Below are 19,008 nucleotides of genomic sequence, written 5' to 3' on the forward strand. Positions count from 1 at the left end.
AAATAACTTTGAAAAGACCTATTTGAAAAATCCTATAATCCTAGAATAACCATGCATCTGAGGTGTTTCCCTCGATAAGATCTATGAATCAAAGTTAATAAAATTGTAAAACATCGATACCAACTGTTAGAGGTACCTGATTGAATTTGAAAACACCTCAGATGCATAGTTTTCAGGGAATATCCGCATGGTTAGTAGAGTCAATAGCTTATTTGGTAGAGCAGTTACCCAGCATGAAATTAATGTATGTTCGAAACCTACTCGAGATTTTTTCAAGGATTTTTTTTACCATGTCATTAAAAAAATAAGTTACATAATTTCAAGGCATATGAAAATTAGATTAGGTTTACAATAATTTTAGTTTTTCATAACAAAAAAAAAAACAAATATGTGCTAAATCTCTCGAGTATTATTAAAAATATGATTTAATTATTTAGTGTTTCCCAAACTGAGGTTTACATATCCCTGATAGTACGCGAAGGATTTGATATGTTTATAGGTTTTTTTCATATATAGTAACTGCCTTACCTGTTATGCAGTGTAAATAAAACCGGAGCGGCAAACATGCTTGACCAAAAGATAATCAAATTATTAGGGTCAATGCCACCTTCACCATTACAAATGTGGAACCGTATCTACACTGACATGCTATCACAAGGAGTTTCTTTGTTGACCGTATACTATACGGTCATCTCTATAGGACCGGGATGAAAAAACTACGCATTGTTCATGGAGCATTGCAGACAATAATGTTCCAATTTTATTAGATCCTCACCTTACCTAACCTAATCTAACAAATAATCCAGTATATCAGCTATTTTCAAAATTTGTTTGCTGCTGGCTTCCTGTAAACCGACAAGAACCGTGTTTTATTTAGACATGAATTTTATCCCAGTACTATAAGACCCAAAGAGGTTGGACGATCTTTAATATATCACCATATATTATTTCCGATACAACATTTTACGGTGAAGTCTGATACGGCGAACTGCATGCGTACAAATTTCTGGACACGGTTTTTGACGGCCCTAATTGTATTGTGTATATTATATAATTCACCACATATCTATGTCACTTAAGGGGTACATGCTTTAAGTTTGGGAAAAACTGATCTAACTTCTATTGTGCCAGTAATGTTGTTTAGCCTAAATATTTTTATTACAAAGGTATTACTATTCAAAAGAGGTAAGGAAAGTATAACATCTGCGATTGCAGATAACGTAGCTTATTATTAATTTCGTGAACGAAACATTGCAGATTTAATTAAACATCGAAATAAAATTTATTATCAAACTTATGTAAGATTATTAATTTTTACGAAAACTTAATTAATATTATATGAAATTGTTTCTTTGTATAGAGGTTTTTGAATTATAGTAAATTTGTTGGTACACAGTAAAATCCCTAAACTAACAAAGCCGTCACAAAATACATTTTTTTCTCCTCTACAAGTTGCGCAGAGTCTAATAATAATAATAATAATTTTAATTGATAATAGGAATGTTAAATATATTTGTGTGCCAAATCTTTTGATAAGAAAATTTAGGAAATATGATTTTATAAGATGATTATTATTCTATTGTTAACAATAAAAATTAAAGTGGTCAAATCACTTCCTCTGCTGTGAAAATGTACAGTTGTTTATGTTGTAAACATAATAAATCTAGGATCTGGAAAAGTGTTATTTTTCCAAACGTTTTAAAAATTAGGAAACAAACGTATACAAATCTTTCCGCCCTTTTACAAAATGAATGTTAAATATCTGGTTGATTTATTGGAGTCAGCACTCATTAAATGATCAAAATTAGCCAAAATAAATGCAATATAGTATGTGTCAAACATGTATCTTTCATTTAATTATTGAACGACGATAAATGAAAAAACCTATGTGTGTTATTCATCAATGTATTATTGTGTAGGTGTTTATTTGTTTAACATTAATCACACGGCTGATATTCTGATACTTAGAAGTTATATAGTTTTATTGAATTTATAGACCTTATAATATCAGAATCACTCAAACGACAGATTGAAGACTGAAAAAGAAATTCAGCAAAAACGTAACCTTCAAAAATGCCATTAGAATAGGAAAAATTTACACTCAGATATATACTGACGGTGGAAGCAATCCTGGCGACTAAACAGCCATACCTAGTTATTTATTTAGAAAGTAAGACAACATTCAAAATGTCAGTTTTGTTATTGAAAATTTATTTAAGTAATATGAATTTGTTTTATTGTTATTAACGTAATATTATTATTGATTTATATATCTGTTATTATTGTGGTAAATTAATGATTTGAGTAATTAGGTAAATGTGCCATTCGCTCATAAGTATGTAAGGTGTGTGAATATTAGCTGATAATACAATATTTTTATGACCTTTAACTGGAAAAATTTGTTCTTCATTTCTTTTGAATAATACACTACTAGCAATACTCAAATCGCAAATGATAATAAAAAATAGACTATCATGGTTTTTGAATTGCAAGTATGACAAGAAAATGAAAAAAATATCATATTCTCAAACGACATTGCATTGTACGATCACTCTAAATCAGTGGTATCTATTTTGTGGCCTAAATTTAATATGAATATTACCAAGTTTAAATATCAATTTAATGTACTTTAATTAACTTTAATACATAGTGCATTATTTGTCAAAAACCTGTACAGCAAAAAAACATACATCCCTATATTACGAATTTATAAAACATAATATTTCAATTTTGAAGACCATTTCGAATATGAAAAATCAAGTTGGTCTACTGTATAATAATGATATAAAAATATATTCCGTATCGTTTATCAAATCTGAAGAGCATTTTAATCCAGCTAAAGGGTAAAGATTGTAGTTAGGTTTTACCTAGTTGTTTTGTAATATAAATACTATGAGTTATAAAATAATCAATGTTTGTCATTCACAACAGGTGTAAACAGGATGGGGAGAATTTGATTGGTGAACGATGGAATAAAAAGAAAAGAAACAATGTTTTAATAAAATAAACAAATTCGTGTTTTATTGTAGATTAAATTAGGATCAAACACCTACCTAACCTAACACGTCATAATCATTAGAAGGGATTGACAAAAATGTACGTAAATAAAAGACAAATGTATACAGGGGGTCACTGAATTAAAAAAAAATCATAAAAATTGGTTTGAAGTTGATGTCTGTATGTTCACTTAATATATAAAGTTCCTTTTCTCTAGAACTAACAATGTTTTTCTTTGCCGAGACAGTATTGAATGGGTGGAAACAAAAAACATAAGTAAACTAAAATCGCGTTGTAAACTTAGTCTTGGGCACTGCAGACATGTCTATAATTAGAAATGCATACATGCATGTGTTTGGAATTCATTTCAATGATTTGAATTTGTTCAAAGAAATTGGAAATTACGGAAATAAAAACGTAAAACCGGCGATTAAATGTACTAAAGATGCAAAAACTACTCTACGACAACATCTTCTTGGCTACGTGTTAAAACTGTAAACTAACATGCTCCTACCATTTTTAACCGCACTTCCATTATAAACTAACAAGCTCCTCCCATTTAGTCGACAACAGCGCCTTCCTTCACGTAGCCAAGAAGATGTTGTCGTACAGTACACACAAAATAAATAGTGAATTTCAGGCCCATAAAATCAGGGTTCCACTGTACTCTAGTGTGATCGAATATCAAGTATGTAAGAAAATGTGGATTTTAAACGTCACGTTTCTGTAAAATCATCGGATATTTCTTAAATCTGTTCAATTCAATTGGTAGATAATTCGGTAGCGCACAGATCAAAGTGAAGATGTTAAAATACCAATAAACTGTCGTTTAAATGAGAAATTAGTGCGTTTTCCATATTTTCTTAGGATATTAATAGTATTATATACTATATAAGTAGGTATACCAGAAAAAAATACTGACACTTAAAATCCGCAGTATTGCTCATGCAATGAATCGGCAGCATAATACATAGATTATCCAATTTATCATAGTGTGTTTAGGTATTAATTACAATATAATAAAAAAGGCAAGCTTCAGTTTAGACAGTCAATGATTTATTTGAAACAAACTATCCACTTATTTAACAAACACTTTATTAAGTACAAATTATACATTCAAATATTAAATAGGACTCATATGATTGATTAACATTCCTTCAGATTTAGATAAGGGGACTAACATTAAGCCGGGCACTGGTGGCTGATGTTCCAAGTCTCTTAATTTATTCACTTTCAATTTGAGTTCACTACGCAGCTTATTTATATCCTGTTCCAATTGTTTTTGGTCCTTTTCGATTAATTCTATCGTCTTTATAATTGAAAACTTGAATAGGTTAGAACCTACACTGAGCCAACATTTCTTGTCCTTGCTATTCACTTTTGTAGTTATGTCGCTATTTTGTTTTTGAATGGCTCTCAATGCTTCGCGATTTTCGTTTCGACGCTTATCCAGAAATATAATAGATGTCTTATCTGAGATTATTTCTTCTGCTAGGCTTTCCACTGCCACTAAATATTTTAAACTCTTTTCTGAGTCGTCCATCGCAATAACAATAACTCTGAACTACGTATAGAGCAGGAATGAGGAAGAGGAAATGTAACCAGTGTTGCCATCTTCTCAAAGTGGAATTATAGTACAGAGCCTCCAAAATTATAGTATTTGTTGAAAAAATATAGTACGCGTTGTCATCTGTTGAAAATGTATAGGTTTTTTGTTTCTCGGAAAAAAATAACGGAGAATTTGAGAAACTCTGAGAACCCTTTTTATTTAGGTACTTCTTCCGACCAAAAATGCATACCGAAGAATTCAAGAAATTTCATTTTTAAACCAAATTCAAGGGATTTTTTTACGTTTTTCGAGCATTTTTTTCCAAGTTTTCCAAATCTTCTTATAGGATTGCGAAATTATAGTACTTTTCACCAATTTATCGAACGGAAATATCGAAATTTTATTACTTTTTACATATTTTTTCCGATATTCAAAATTATAGTATTTTGGGCGTACTATACCTGTTTTATATCGTACATAGTACGCGGACCAAAATTATAGTACAGATACTATAATTATAGTACGGTTGGCAACACTGAATGTAACAAAACAATATTATTATTAACTTTGACGTTTGACCATAAATTTGTCTATAAAACATAATATGTCCAGACCATAAGCAATTAAATATTATTCTTCTTCCACCCTGTCACGTCCCAACATTGGGGCATAGGGCGAGCACAAGTTGGCGCCACTTCCCTCGGTCCATCGCCAACTCCTGCGCCTCCCGCCATGTCAGACCTGCAGCACATTTTTGTAGTACCGCTGCAGGGTGAGGGAGGGCCGGCCAAGGCGACGGAACCCTTGAGGCTGTGCCACAAGGGTACGAAGTGCCGCACTCTTTGGCGGCATCCGGAATAGGCACGTGTCCCAGTCACGTAAATCGTCTCTTATTATAAATATTATTAGTAATTATTAAAGTTTATGCCGGAATGGAATAATGTTGTAATACAGTCATTATTCAATAAACGTACCTAGGAATTTAATTTAGTGTACATTCGTACATAATATTATTCATAGCATATTATTTATTGTATATTTTAATGGGAAAGAAAAGGCAACACCGTCCACCATAGATAACCGTCCTCCTAGTCTATGCGTCCACCGATGACGTTTCTGCTAATAACACGATTGACAGTTCGCGAGACTTCTAAAATTCGTGTCCTCAATTGGAATACGTGGGCTAATCGTTCTATAACTTGCGTCATCAATTGATTATTTGTTTGAAAAAAAACTATTGAAACTTTTATTACACTCTGCAATACCTCAAAGATTAAAAAACATATTATAATACAACCGAACATGGAACCCACAGAAGAAGATCAGCAAATGAAGTTTATGAATGAAGAACCCGAAAAACTTTTACCGTATTTCAATCCATTTGACATCGGTAAGCCTCACTTTTGAATAAGCGATAAAGATACAAAACCGTTTTAAAATACTGTTGTATTGCTTATTAAAAGTCTTTAACACTACATAATTTTATCGAGATATCTAAGAATAATATGTGTTGACGTTGGTCGACACATCAATACAACGGATGGTATTGACCTTCAATAAATATATCCATAGATTATTATGTTAATTTATGCCACAGGAAGACAATATACATCCATTCCAACTGATATAGTGAATGTGCATCATCGGAGAAGAGGGGGCTTTAGGTACTCCCTCTTGCTTGGGTGAGTATGATGACATCGTCTTGTAGTTTCTTCGGGGATATATTGACTAAAACAGACGTTTGCGGAGAGAAGAGTGTATTTATTTTGCTGAATTGTTACAGTGTAGAGCAGGGGGGGGGCAAACTTTTTGGATGGAGGGCCAAATTCAAGAATTCAGAATGAGCGGCGGGCCGCAAGTAAAATACTATTTTTAGATATACACTATTTATTATCACGAAAAATAAACATTACAAAAAACAAATGAGAAGAATGAAACTGTTGTGCATTTTTGAACATTTTTTTTTAATTCAGGTGTTAATTTTGTAGTTGATAATTATTCTCAAAACTGCTTGTAAATGGGCATCGGAGATATTTGATCGTAAATAATTTTTATTGAGGTTCATGATCGAAAATGTTTGTTCACATATATAGGTTGATCCAAAAATAACGAACATTTTTCTTGCAATAATGTTTAAGTCGGTCGAATTTGTCTGAATTAAGGGCATTGTAAAATTTGGAGATTTCTTCACGACGATGCAATTCTCTTAAATCAGTGTCACACTGTAGATCAATAATCTCAAGTTGTAGCTCTGTCGGTACACTATCAATATCTATTGAAATCGATGTTCATCGTAGAATATAGTCATTACATAGTGTGAGACGAGACGCAAGGAAGACATACTGAGCTAATACATTTACGAAACAGCAAATTCTTCAAATTCAAATCTATTGTCAATGTTTTTTTAAAAAAATTATAAAAAAGTTATTCGTAATCAGAAGTACAATTAATGATGGCGGGCCGCAAAAAAATACCCGGCGGGCCACATGCGGCCCGCGGGGTAGGCCGCAGTTTGCCCTCCCCTGGTGTAGAGTGTATAAAGATATTTGATGATTTTTATTAACTAAAATACGACCGCGCAATGTTGACAATTCCTAACCAAGTGAAAAGGCGCAAGGAAAATCTCCCGCTGCTCCCATTGCCATGCTCCTAACCCTTACTGGCATGGATGGGGAGAGTTGCCTACCAGCCAATGCGCATTTATTATCTTCTACAGTGTTGTAAGAGCTGGACGTAGCATATTTTAATGTTTTTAGTGGTAATAAAATTTGCTGAGGGCTGATAATTAAAAGGTTGATTTTATTATTGCTAATGCTTTATGATGGATTTACTTGAATTCTTATTTATATAAAAATGAAATTTTAAATATAAAAGATACTGAATTAGGCTGAGATTAATGTATGATAAATGAAAGAGTTTACATAAATTAAGAGCTGAAAAATGATTCTACGCAACCTTTGATGCTAAAAGTTGTAAAAGGGTGACTATAAAATGACCTTATGTGCTATAAATTGCAACGTCTCGTAGTCAACCCTGCTCATATTTCTATGAATCAGCTCAACAATGATTACGGGCTCTGAATTATCACATATTCACTTAATTTATATAAACTTCGCTCGGACCCAGTGTTGCTAACCGTACTATAATTATAATATAATACAATAATTTTGAATCTGCGAAAAATGTAAAATACTATAATTTTACGCAAATATTCCAAAAATACTATAATTTTAAGGGGGGACATGCTCGTCGAAGGTCAAAATTGAGTTTTTATTGTATTTTCCAACCATGATCCTGGACACTCCTTAAACGTTGTAGATAATCTATTTATATAATTTTGAAGCCTTATTATCCTTTATAGTTATTTTAAACATTTGATGACTGCATAAAGTATTTTTGTTACATAAAATAGTATTCTTTTAAACCTCTCGCTCTAATGTTTTAGAATATAGTCATATTTCGGTACATAACTGTGCAGTGGTCTTAAGATTTTTTACATTTATTAATTTTTAAACGCATTTATGAAACCATTAGTATAATTTATTATGAGATAATTTTTGTAAAATATTCACGATAAAAATTTTTTGGCAATTTATGGCTACGGCCGTATGTTGTAGTTTAACCACTAGGGAATGACAAAAGAAATGGCGTATTTCAAAAAAACACTACCTTATTCTTAGGTCAATAATTATTATAAAGCAATCATTATTCATAAGATGTTTATCACACTTGAATGGTCAAAGACATAGCTTATAATAAGTATCTTTAGAATCTTCTTCAAATGTGTTAATCTTGCCGATTTTTTGAATAATAAAATGCCTAATTCTTGTCAAATTTGGGATCACAGAGATTATCAATATAATTTTTTATCGTGAATATTTTACAAAAATTATCTCATAATAAATTATACTAATGGTTTCATAAATGCGTTTAAAAATTAATAAATGTAAAAAATCTTATCACCACTGCACAGTTATGTACCGAAATATGACTATATTCTAAAACATTAGAGCGAGAGGTTTAAAAGAATACTATTTTATGTAACAAAAATACTTTATGCAGTCATCAAATGTTTAAAATAACTATAAAGGATAATAAGGCTTCAAAATTATATAAATAGATTATCTACAACATTTAAGGAGTGTCCAGGATCATGGTTTGAAAATACAATAAAAACTCAATTTTGACCTACGACGAGCACGTGGGCCGTTAAAGGATTCGAAACAAAAGATGTTCTACTATAGGTTTTTCAGAAATATCATAATTTTTACCCTTTTGTACTATAATCAACATAGAAAAAGATGGCTAGACTGCTCGGGTCTAGTAACAGTCTAGCCTAGGGACACGCTGATGCTCTCAATAAACACAAAATTAATGGGAACTGGCTTATCCTACCGGGTGTGGTATAATAGGATACGGATCTCGAGTGTGGAAAAATATTAAGTAAGACCTTTAATTACTTATTCTTGTTAAATTTTTTTTAGGCCTTAGATTACTGGCTGCCTATGGATGGTGGGCATTAGGAGCACTATTTGTGAGTCTGTGGGCATATGATAAGTTTATGCCCAAAGTTGAGAAATGGAAGGAACAGAGAGAAGATGCCATGATGCACAAAGGTGAACATTTTGTTTTTTGTTTAAAATAATTCTATGTCCTTCTGGAATTTGAAATGGTAAAATGTTCATTTTAAACATTGTTTACGTATTGTACTGTGTTATGCATTTGCTGGTCAAGCGACATATGTGAGAGAGAGAGATGAAATTGCCATTTTGCTGGTAAAACTTTCAATGAAAAATTTACATGGGCGAAACCATCGATCCATGATACTTTCGAGTTTTTTTTAAATGGCAATATATTTCAGGCAAAATATAACTATTATATAATGATTTCATTTTGGAAAAAAGTTCTCACCTATAAATCAAGATGATGCAAGTAAGGATACTTTTTGGTAGAGGCAAAAAATTACATTCATTTATCTCTCACTCAATGTGGATTATGGCCACCTCTACTCCTCTGTACTGTAATGTCCTCCACAAATTCCCTCTATCGCCTTAGCCTCATGGATGCTGTGTTTCTTTTCACATGTCTCTTGTGATGAGATCATCCGGGAGCTCCGGGTTCGATCCCGTTGAGGACACAATATATTTGTGGTTTTTTCAAAAGCCTGGGTGTTAAAACCTAAAGCAATGTTGGGGGAAAACTTTATACCATCTCTTTTCCTTTGCCCTGAAATACTTTTTCTACTTCCTCCGACCAATGTCATCGTCTTGTAAATTTTAAATGCTTTGACGACGGTGTATTGTCCACCCTTTCTATTTGTCTTTGGATTTTTATAAATATCACAATATCCAGCTCATAGCAGATAGTGTACATGTGTTTGTGATTAAAGGTGGGCCGCCATACATTTCTACCGAGTGAAATTTACCATAATGTAGTAACTTAATTAAATTGAACTATTATTTAGATCCCGATGCATTCGCTAGTAGAATGGAAGCAATTGAAGCTGCCAGGATTAAACAACAGAAAGCCGTTGAAGTTGCCGCAAAAGAGTTGCTGATTAAAGAACAGGCGGTGTGTATAAATGTACCTCATTACTTTAAGTTTTGGCATGAAACAAGACATAGTGGGAGGGGCGCGCCAATGCAAAGCAATGCAATAGATGTGATGTAAGCACAGTCCGATGATAGCACCTGTAGACAATAATCACATTAGTTCTGCTTACTTCCTGCGTATGGGAAGAAATTGCATCTGTGCATATTCATGCTTAAACAATTCCACTATAGTTTAAGCTTATAATTATATGCGCTACAATAAATGCATGTTCAGCTTAATTGCCCACGATTCATTAGTGGTAATGTGTTTGCTTATGAAGTTGTGGGTTCCCAGTTCTGGTAAATTCAGGTATTGTTTTTCAATGTGTGTTGGGGTTAATAAGTTGAGCAAATGGCTAATCCAATACAAGCATAAATAATCTGTTAAGAAACCTCGCCGTAAGATACACATTGTATTGTAGTAAATGAAAAATGAACAAAATCCACAATCTTTAAAATTTTGCACTACCGTCACGGAGGGAGATGCTCACTTTTAGTTTGGATTCACCCTTACCAGTGATATAAAAAATATCATTGGCTGCATCATGGCCCCCACAAGGGGCGGGCTGACAGGGCTCTAGCCTGGGGGCCCGGCGAGGCGAGTCGACCAGATAAGTGAGATAAACACACATTACAAATTTGGTTTAAAAGTTTAAAAAAAAATGTGGTTGTACGATTCAATTTTTAATTGTGTATCAATACTCGACAACTCCATAATTCAAATGGATGTATTAAAATATACAATAAAACACTAAACATACACATTAATTTTACCGCGTGCCTACACCATTTGGAAAACGCTTCTGTAGAGCGTCACACTGCCTTTATCATTAGCGATAGGTAGGGGGGCCCGCCAAAGATCCTAGCCTGGTGGCCCGCTTCACGATGTGGGGCCCATGGGCTGCGTACATTATGCATGTGTCGTATGTGAATTTGGTTAAAAGCTTATCCTATTTGTCAAATCAATGATATTCAGAATTTAAAAAAAAACGTTTACACATATGTACTTAGTTTAGAACAAATTATTAGGACACACCGACATTCATTTTAATGAAAGGATTAAATAATAAAAACCGTATTAACTGAAAAGTGTTATAATGTGAATGGTAATGTATTCTATGTATAATATTCATAGCAATTTGTGTTTCAATTTCAGCGCCAAGAGAAGAAAAGGCAGCAATACATTGATAGAAATGAAGGAAAGTCGGGTGGCAATAGGCTTGGAGCCAGATCTGGTAATTAACACAATAATTATTCTATTGCATTCTACATAATATGTGATTTATGCAAAAACATTGGATTCGCAATGTAATCTGAATTTGAAATCATGTGTTCAATGTGCTGATTTCACAGACCACAAGAACAAAGTTTAATAAAAATTATTTGTGCGGTTTAACTACTGGAGTGCGAAAATTATAAGTTGAAGTCGAAGTCATGGCCGCCGACGTGGCGCTGCGATGTATTATGAAAGGATTGTCAGTATTGTAGTTCTCGAAACAGCCACGCTTCATGTTAAACTTGCCGCAGTCTATTATGTAACATTAAATAAGAAACCTTTAGAATAATAAATAACATTACATCACTTCTCTATAATATAATCATATATTAAATTTCATTGATTCAATGTTGTTTCAGAATATTTACCACTGTGCGGTGCTGGCACGTCTGGCGGGTATAAAGCGCCAAAGAAATCAAAATGCGGAGGCGGCGGATGTGGGAAATAAATAAATTATTGTATTGTTTATTTTAATTATGTCAATTGAGTGATAAGAACGGTGCATCCTACCTACTACACCGATTAGCTAAATTTATGTATCATAATTTTTTTTTTTTGTTACTATCTAATATGCCTTGTACACACCTACTAACTGTGGCTGTTGCAAGCAGTATGTGAACAGATAGTCTTTTCCTCGAGCACCCAATGAACTATCTGAACTTTTTTCACAAGGCCTTGATAGAAATAGCATGAATTACGCAACACCATTTCTTGCTTGCGGTGGCTTGCTCACTTAGAGACAAATTGTTATTTAGCCTATCCACACTGCGCCAGTGAAATCCTTTTTGTTCACGACAAAGTACATGAAGTGAAAATATGTAAAACTCATTTAGCATCATTCACTAAAATATACGCATACGCTGCAGCTCACTCAGTTGTCTAATCCTCACAGGTGTGCAACAGCCATAAAATTTTAACTGGAATACACATTGTTTCAACTGACAGTCACAATAAAATTAATAACCCATGTACTCAGTTACGTAAACATTCACAGATAAAAATATGTAAACGTGAGTAAATGTCTACCGTGATAATAAAGAATTTAAAAAAAATGTGTGGCAGTGTCAACCACTCATTGAATTTATAAATTAATTGTTTTAGTTATATTTTGTTAAATACATATGCCGTAGAATCTTACAAATCTGTGCTGGATTACTGCAAGGTATGGAAAACTGGAAAATAAATAACATGAAATTGTGAGATGTATGTATTTGCGGTTTATTTAAGATATTGTGTATTTTTATTCATAGTAGCAACTAACTGTGTTAAAATGTTCCTCAATTCACGACACAATCACCAGCCTCAGGTAATGCTGGATTACATATATAGATGTGCATTCTTGTATACAAATAATATGTCAAGCCCCATTTAGATAGCGTCGACTTCAAGTGTTAATCTACTGTATATACAATCGGCAATTGCACTTAATTCTTTCAAAGTTACATACAGTAAAACCTCGTTAGTAAGAATACTGATAATTCGAAATTCGCCGTAATTCGAAATTTTCCCGAAAAAAAGTCCCTTGAACATTATTTTCATATAAAACCATACCTTTAATTCGAATTTCGTCCCTGGCATACAAAAATATTCAATAAATCGTAATAAAGTACACTTTTTCATGAGCCAGTCATTGAAAATTGACAGACTTCTCTTAAAAAATCAAAAATTACAGGAGGACCTCGACTTTCGCACATAATTGGTTCCTGAAAAGGTGTGCGAATGTTGAATGTTCGAAAGTAGAGGGAAGTAAAAAAAAATTAAATTGTGGGTACCTATTTTGAAATATTTATTTATCAAGTAAATATAAGATGTTTAAGAGACATGTTTAAGGCCATTGGACCCGTTTTTTCCTGTCTTCTCGGAATCGCGGAAATGATAAGCATGTTTAAAACGAATTGATACACAATAAACTCTTTATTTATTTAAAATCTAATAAATAGTATTCAACTAAAACGTTCTGTGTCATTAAAATTTTTCGAATCGCTTTACTTTTTAAAATAAATGACAAATAGTAAGTCCTGTTTTCGAAATTGGTCAAAACGATTGTCACGCCACAATGAATGTTGAACTTAATAATAGTTTTGCAGGTATATATTGTATGAGAGAAATGGGTAAAACAATACATTTCATTGATTAACTCACGTACTTTTTTTAATTTCAGAAAAATAAAGATTTTAAAGCCATTTTAGTTTGAGTATACATCAGCCAATTTTGAATGATTTTTTCTCACAAAATAATATATGCTGCACAATAAAAATATTTTTTTATTATAATATAACATTTCCGTAATACTATAAATAATAATTTATAATAAAAAATAAATAAAACCCCATAAATTCGGTACAATTAGTGACGCTATATTACCAAAACACGTCGTACATTTTCATGTATTTATCCTGTTTTCAGACAATTTAGAAATATAATTATTTTGCAAAATTAACAAAAAGAGACCATTTGATCGATTAATCCATACAGTTTTTCTAATTTCTTATTTCTAACGTTAGTACATGGTTAGTACGATCTGGAATTTCAACGGGTAAGGACGTCTTTTTTTTCCCAAAATTTAGTCCGAAGCAATATTATTTGACTCATGGAAAAATGACCTCTACTCTCTTTGCAGTAACAATCAAATTGGCAAGTCGCAATTATTTGTATCGTTCTATTTCGAACACAGGACGCATGCCAGGTGCTATAATTTGTGTTGACTAAAATATCAAACATCATATCGTCACCGTTCAGGCAAAAGTCACCAACCTTGAAAATGGCAGTTTTGAGTTGAGTATGTCACCCGAAGCGTAAAATTATGTTCTTTAAGATGCAAAACTCACCACGGTACATTAGTTAGTAAAATTTTGCTTAAATCCGAATTATTTGTTTTTCACTAAATGACTTTCGATAAAATCTTAACATGCAAAAGTCATTATAGGTGAATAGACATTATTGACTATACAAAAAAAAAAATCCTTCGTTATAAATATACAAGCAAAAGTCACTATACTATGGATGGTGAGTTTTACTGATCCTTCTTTTGGCTAACATTGTTCAGATTATTAACAAGCAAAAGTCACCAAACCATAATTGAGCTACCTTGCCTCCTTCAAAACCTTCCAGATGTTTTAATTAGCATCAAAAAGTAAAATTACCTTAAAGAAATTATTAAGAAGACATGAGAAAATAATTTAATATAGATAAAACCTTAAAAACATTAAAATCTGATTTTTCCTGCATTTTCAAACTTTGAAATTGCGATATCTCAAAACTTTGTTTTTAGGGTTGGTGACTTTTGCCTGAACGGTGACGATATAGTACCACTGAATGTCAAACTGAAAAAAATGTAGTTTTATTATATTTATTATATTATTTATTATCTTGTAATTGAAATGGTTGCAGCATGTGAGATATTGTAAGATAATTGAATCTAACAACCACGATGGCTACAAGGAAGTACTGAAGGTATTCGTTCGGTGACCCATTTATAAAAAAAAAATATTTTGGTCTTGAGCAGTTTAGATAAAATATAGGTGGACTTTAATTGTTTTGACAAATATGTACCTACTTGGTTAGGCTTTAAGCGATTTGAAAAACTTTGCATGTACTTAATACAGTTTTTATGTACCTGGGTGGCCATGTTTTGTTATTTTCAAAGGGACGTACGTATCCAGGAGTATGTTTATTGGCATTATCAAAATGCGTTTTCCGCTGTATCCGCTTTAACCGAACAGTACCGAAAATTTAAAGTAAAATACGTTTTCGAATGCTGTCATCGTAATGGCCACTGAAACATGTGTCACAATTTTATTAATCGTTAAAATAATAATAAAAAAAGTCTTTTGGGGCACAAAAGCACAATCATGTTTTATGATATATGTATTTTTCAGATGGTTTGTGGTAAAATCTTTTTTTTTCATACTGCCACAATTCAACTATTCATAATTAATTGTTTGTTATATTTTTCATAGTGATCTTTGACTTTAATAGGTAGGTGATAAAGTTTTTACCTTACTTTATTGTATTAATTTATTGTTAAGTGAGAATTAGCTGCTTTCGTGAATTAGTGCCTGACGATGTCGAAAGGCGAAACCAGGATCGCATAAAACGACTCAAATGAAATAGTACAAAACTTAAATCCATTAGAATTTAATATATTTAATGCCGAGTTGAATTGAATGGAATCACCTTAGGCATTTATTAGTAATTATTTAACACAAGTAAAAAATATAATGAGGTAAGAACCTAGTTCATTGAATAATAAAAACAATATTACTCTTTACATCACAACTGACAAGATTTATATGAATTGTATATTGCCTGAACTCGTTGATCCTAGACTAACACGGTTGATGGATATAAGAAACCCTCAATATAATAATTATATTAGATGCTATCAATAGAGAAGAAAAAAAATTTAAAAAATAATAATTTATAATAGTTATTCTAATACATTACATACCGTTAAGCCTGTACACTAATTAAAGAACCAATTATTAATTTTCTATACACTAATGTTCCGAAATCCTCCGCGGCGACCAAAACGTACTGCCGTCAAATACACGTTATTATAATAATGGTTTCTTAAATCTTGATTGTTGCGTACTAAATTTAAAAAAAATTGTGCCTCGACAAATATTCATTGAATTGCTTTCTTTTATGAGTCATGTTTTTATAATTCAATAAAAACGCAATAATAACAGACATCTTTTATGCCATCTTGTGAATGTTTTAAACTTATAATTTGTAATGTTAGCTCATGAAAAAATGAATAACTTTTGTATTCATACACACCGATATATATAAATAATATACCAATTTTAAACACCTCAGAAACATACATAAGTATTAGATTTTTTTTTGAAAAATATTTGGACTGAATTTGAACCTACAATATGATAGGTTCAAGAAAAGGTGTCACTTCACAAATTCAGCATATCAATAATATGAGGTTTTTATTTGGAGGTCTATTTTTATTATTATAATTTATTCTACCTACCACAAAAATGTTTATAAAATATGTTAGAAAAAAAAATATTATTAATTCAACACTTTTAAAACCTCTGATTTCGTATCTACTCCCGGAGACGCTGAGCGAAGCGATTTTTGTTTTTTTACTTTGAAATGCGCTGAAGCTTATGGCTAATTGTTGAGGCGCTTACGTCAAATTTGATTCTTACGAATGAACCCATAGGCCTTAAGTGGGGTTTGCGGGTGTTTCCATTAAAAAGTTATCAAGAGTTAACTCTTTGCCACTCTTCTTTTTCTTATTTTAAATAAAATATTTTAAATGGTAAATCATTAACTTTACAATATTGCTTAACTGCTGGCACGAAATGTAAAGTGAACCAATTTTTTAATATTAATGCAGTAAACCCACGCTTTTTTTATTTGATTACTGGAAGCAATTCTTTATCCTTCCCTTTCAATGCTCGGGGATTTTCTGGTTGATAAATTAACATTGGCATCAATTTTAAATCACCAGCCAAGTTTCCACCAAGAAGCAATGTCAATCGGTTTTTAGAAGGTTTATGCCCAGGGGCAACTGATTCTTCTTTTGATAAGAATGTACGACTAGGCATTTTTTTCCAAAATAAACCTGTGTCATCTACATTAAATATTTGGCTAGAGGAATATTCTCCATCTTCAATAATTTTGGATAATGAGGACATAAATTCTTTTGCAGCATCTTTATCCGCATCAGCCGATTTTCCAGTGAATTTAATATAAACCAACCGTTACTTGCTTGAAAAATCGTGTTAGAATCTTCTTTTTCTAGCCTTCCAATCTTTGTAGAAACTAAGAGCCTTCGCTTGAATAATTGAATTATTCAGAGGGACATCTTTTTGATGTTGGTCGTCGATCCATGATGACAAATATTTTTCCATTTCATCCATAACTATGCAGTGTCCTTTGGAAACAACCTTTAAAGATAATACCACAATTTTGAACGTATTCCTTAATTTTATTTTTCAAAATTGAACATATCGTAGTAGACCTGTTTGTATCATACGAACGTCCGATTGAAGCAAAAGATTCACCGCAATCAGAACGTCATGTGAATTTTATAAGTCCTTGATTTCTTTTTGTTCGTATCAACACTGCAGTTTTTCCGTTTCTCACTCATGTTTATAAATTTTTAGGGTGAAATATTTCAAATGAAGAAAATTAGCAAAACGCACATCACACGCCCGCACGCGCTCCTGCGCAAGACTAAACCTATCCTAGCTAGCTCACAAGCAAAGTGACGGGTGCGAGCAGGATGCAAGTGACGCAAGAAATGCACTTGCCTGTGAGCGACCGAGAAGGGGATATCTTAACCCCACGGCCAGCGCGACGTTTTAAAAAAACGATTTTTTTTGAAATGTGCGAAAGTCGAACGTTCGTAAGTCGAGGTCCGCCTGTACTTATTTTAAGAAGGTAATAAAAATAATCCTGATATTGACGGGTGCGAGCAGGATGCAAGTGACGCAAGAAATGCACTTGCCTGTGAGCGACCGAGAAGGGGATATCTTAACCCCACGGCCAGCGCGACGTTTTAAAAAAACGATTTTTTTTGAAATGTGCGAAAGTCGAACGTTCGTAAGTCGAGGTCCGCCTGTACTTATTTTAAGAAGGTAATAAAAATAATCCTGATATATTATGACCCAATTCGGTAAGCACATCTATGATCGAAAACAAAATGAATGAAAATCAATTTTTTTTTTTCAAAATTTTAATATTCCCCCATACAATTCGTAATTCGAATTTTTTTTCAATTTTCGGTCCCATGGAATTCGTATTAACGAGGTTTACTGTATAGCTGTATTTTGTCATTATTTTGGATAATACGTCATAATGTCTCTTGGTTCATTGACTCATTGTTATGGGAAATCTATTATTTTTATTTTATTCATTTAATTTAATCTTTGGAGCGATTTCATGGTGTACTTACCATTCCACACTGTTGTATTATTTTTGTTATTATTAAAAAGTTTATATGATTTCTACCAAGGGAAAAAATAAAACAATCATTAACCTAGAAATTATTTATTCATTTTATACTTTATAAATATACCTACATAATTATAATGTTAATATTACACAAGATTCTCATTACAATGAACGATATAAAGAAAATTAAACGGGCATAGTTTTCATCACAATATGAAACGACAAGAACTCATGCGACCGATAATTTTATAATATAAATAATATTCCTACTATATATGACCAAAAACGTTAACTACAAACGTATTAACCCATCGCGCCCTATCGGCGCCGGTGTTACAGGATGCAGGACATGATGAAAATCAAAAAAAAATAATCATATTTTGATTTTTTTGAAAGTTAAAATTACTTAATAATATATGTAGCTATCATTTTATGATGTTAGTTATATACAGTCCAATATATTTTTTTAGAAATATTTGATTTATAAAATCTATTTTTATTTAAATTTGTCAAAATAATGATCAGTTCGCAAGGTATGAGGTGTTTGAGACAGTAAAAAACATAAAATGGCCCTCCATCTTCTACTTGAAGAGTATTATATTTAGCTCCAGTTTTAGTATATCTTCCTTTTATTATTTACTTCTTTCTATCATGGACTTTTTATCTATGTCATT

General features: G+C 32.2%; 2 protein-coding genes across 2 annotated transcripts; one reads left to right on the top strand and one right to left on the bottom strand.

The window, feature by feature from the left end:
- Positions 1 to 4,031: 4,031 nt before the first annotated feature.
- Positions 4,032 to 4,607, bottom strand: Pdrg1 (Pdrg1 prefoldin-like subunit). The gene has a single exon (XM_085954605.1). The coding sequence runs from the start codon at positions 4,538 to 4,540 to the stop codon at positions 4,121 to 4,123; it is 420 nt and encodes a 139-aa protein (XP_085810731.1). The 5' UTR covers positions 4,541 to 4,607; the 3' UTR covers positions 4,032 to 4,120.
- Positions 4,608 to 5,643: 1,036 nt separating this feature from the next.
- LOC147066993 (uncharacterized) lies at positions 5,644 to 12,501 on the top strand. The gene is made up of 5 exons (XM_085954602.1): positions 5,644 to 5,936; positions 9,031 to 9,162; positions 10,011 to 10,117; positions 11,294 to 11,372; positions 11,773 to 12,501. Exons 1-5 carry the CDS (start codon positions 5,849 to 5,851, stop codon positions 11,859 to 11,861), a joined length of 495 nt encoding a protein of 164 aa, XP_085810728.1. The 5' UTR covers positions 5,644 to 5,848; the 3' UTR covers positions 11,862 to 12,501.
- The last annotated feature ends 6,507 nt before the right edge of the window (positions 12,502 to 19,008 follow it).

Source organism: Rhyacophila brunnea, unplaced genomic scaffold (genome assembly GCF_057557595.1).
Source record: "Rhyacophila brunnea isolate RB1 unplaced genomic scaffold, BYU_Rbru_1.0 scaffold_4, whole genome shotgun sequence".
NCBI classification, from domain to species: Eukaryota; Metazoa; Arthropoda; class Insecta; order Trichoptera; family Rhyacophilidae; genus Rhyacophila; species Rhyacophila brunnea.

What these genes read in the sequence shown, in the direction of transcription:
- LOC147066993 (XM_085954602.1), top strand. Translation starts at nt 5,849, where the DNA reads ATGGAACCCACAGAAGAAGATCAGCAAATGAAGTTTATGAATGAAGAA. An exon ending in AGATGCCATGATGCACAAAG is followed by an intron (nt 9,163 to 10,010) that starts GTGAACATTTTG and finishes ACTATTATTTAG; the next exon opens with ATCCCGATGCATTCGCTAGT. An exon ending in TGCTGATTAAAGAACAGGCG is followed by an intron (nt 10,118 to 11,293) that starts GTGTGTATAAAT and finishes TTTCAATTTCAG; the next exon opens with CGCCAAGAGAAGAAAAGGCA.
- Pdrg1 (XM_085954605.1), bottom strand. Translation starts at nt 4,540, where the DNA reads ATGGACGACTCAGAAAAGAGTTTAAAATATTTAGTGGCAGTGGAAAGC.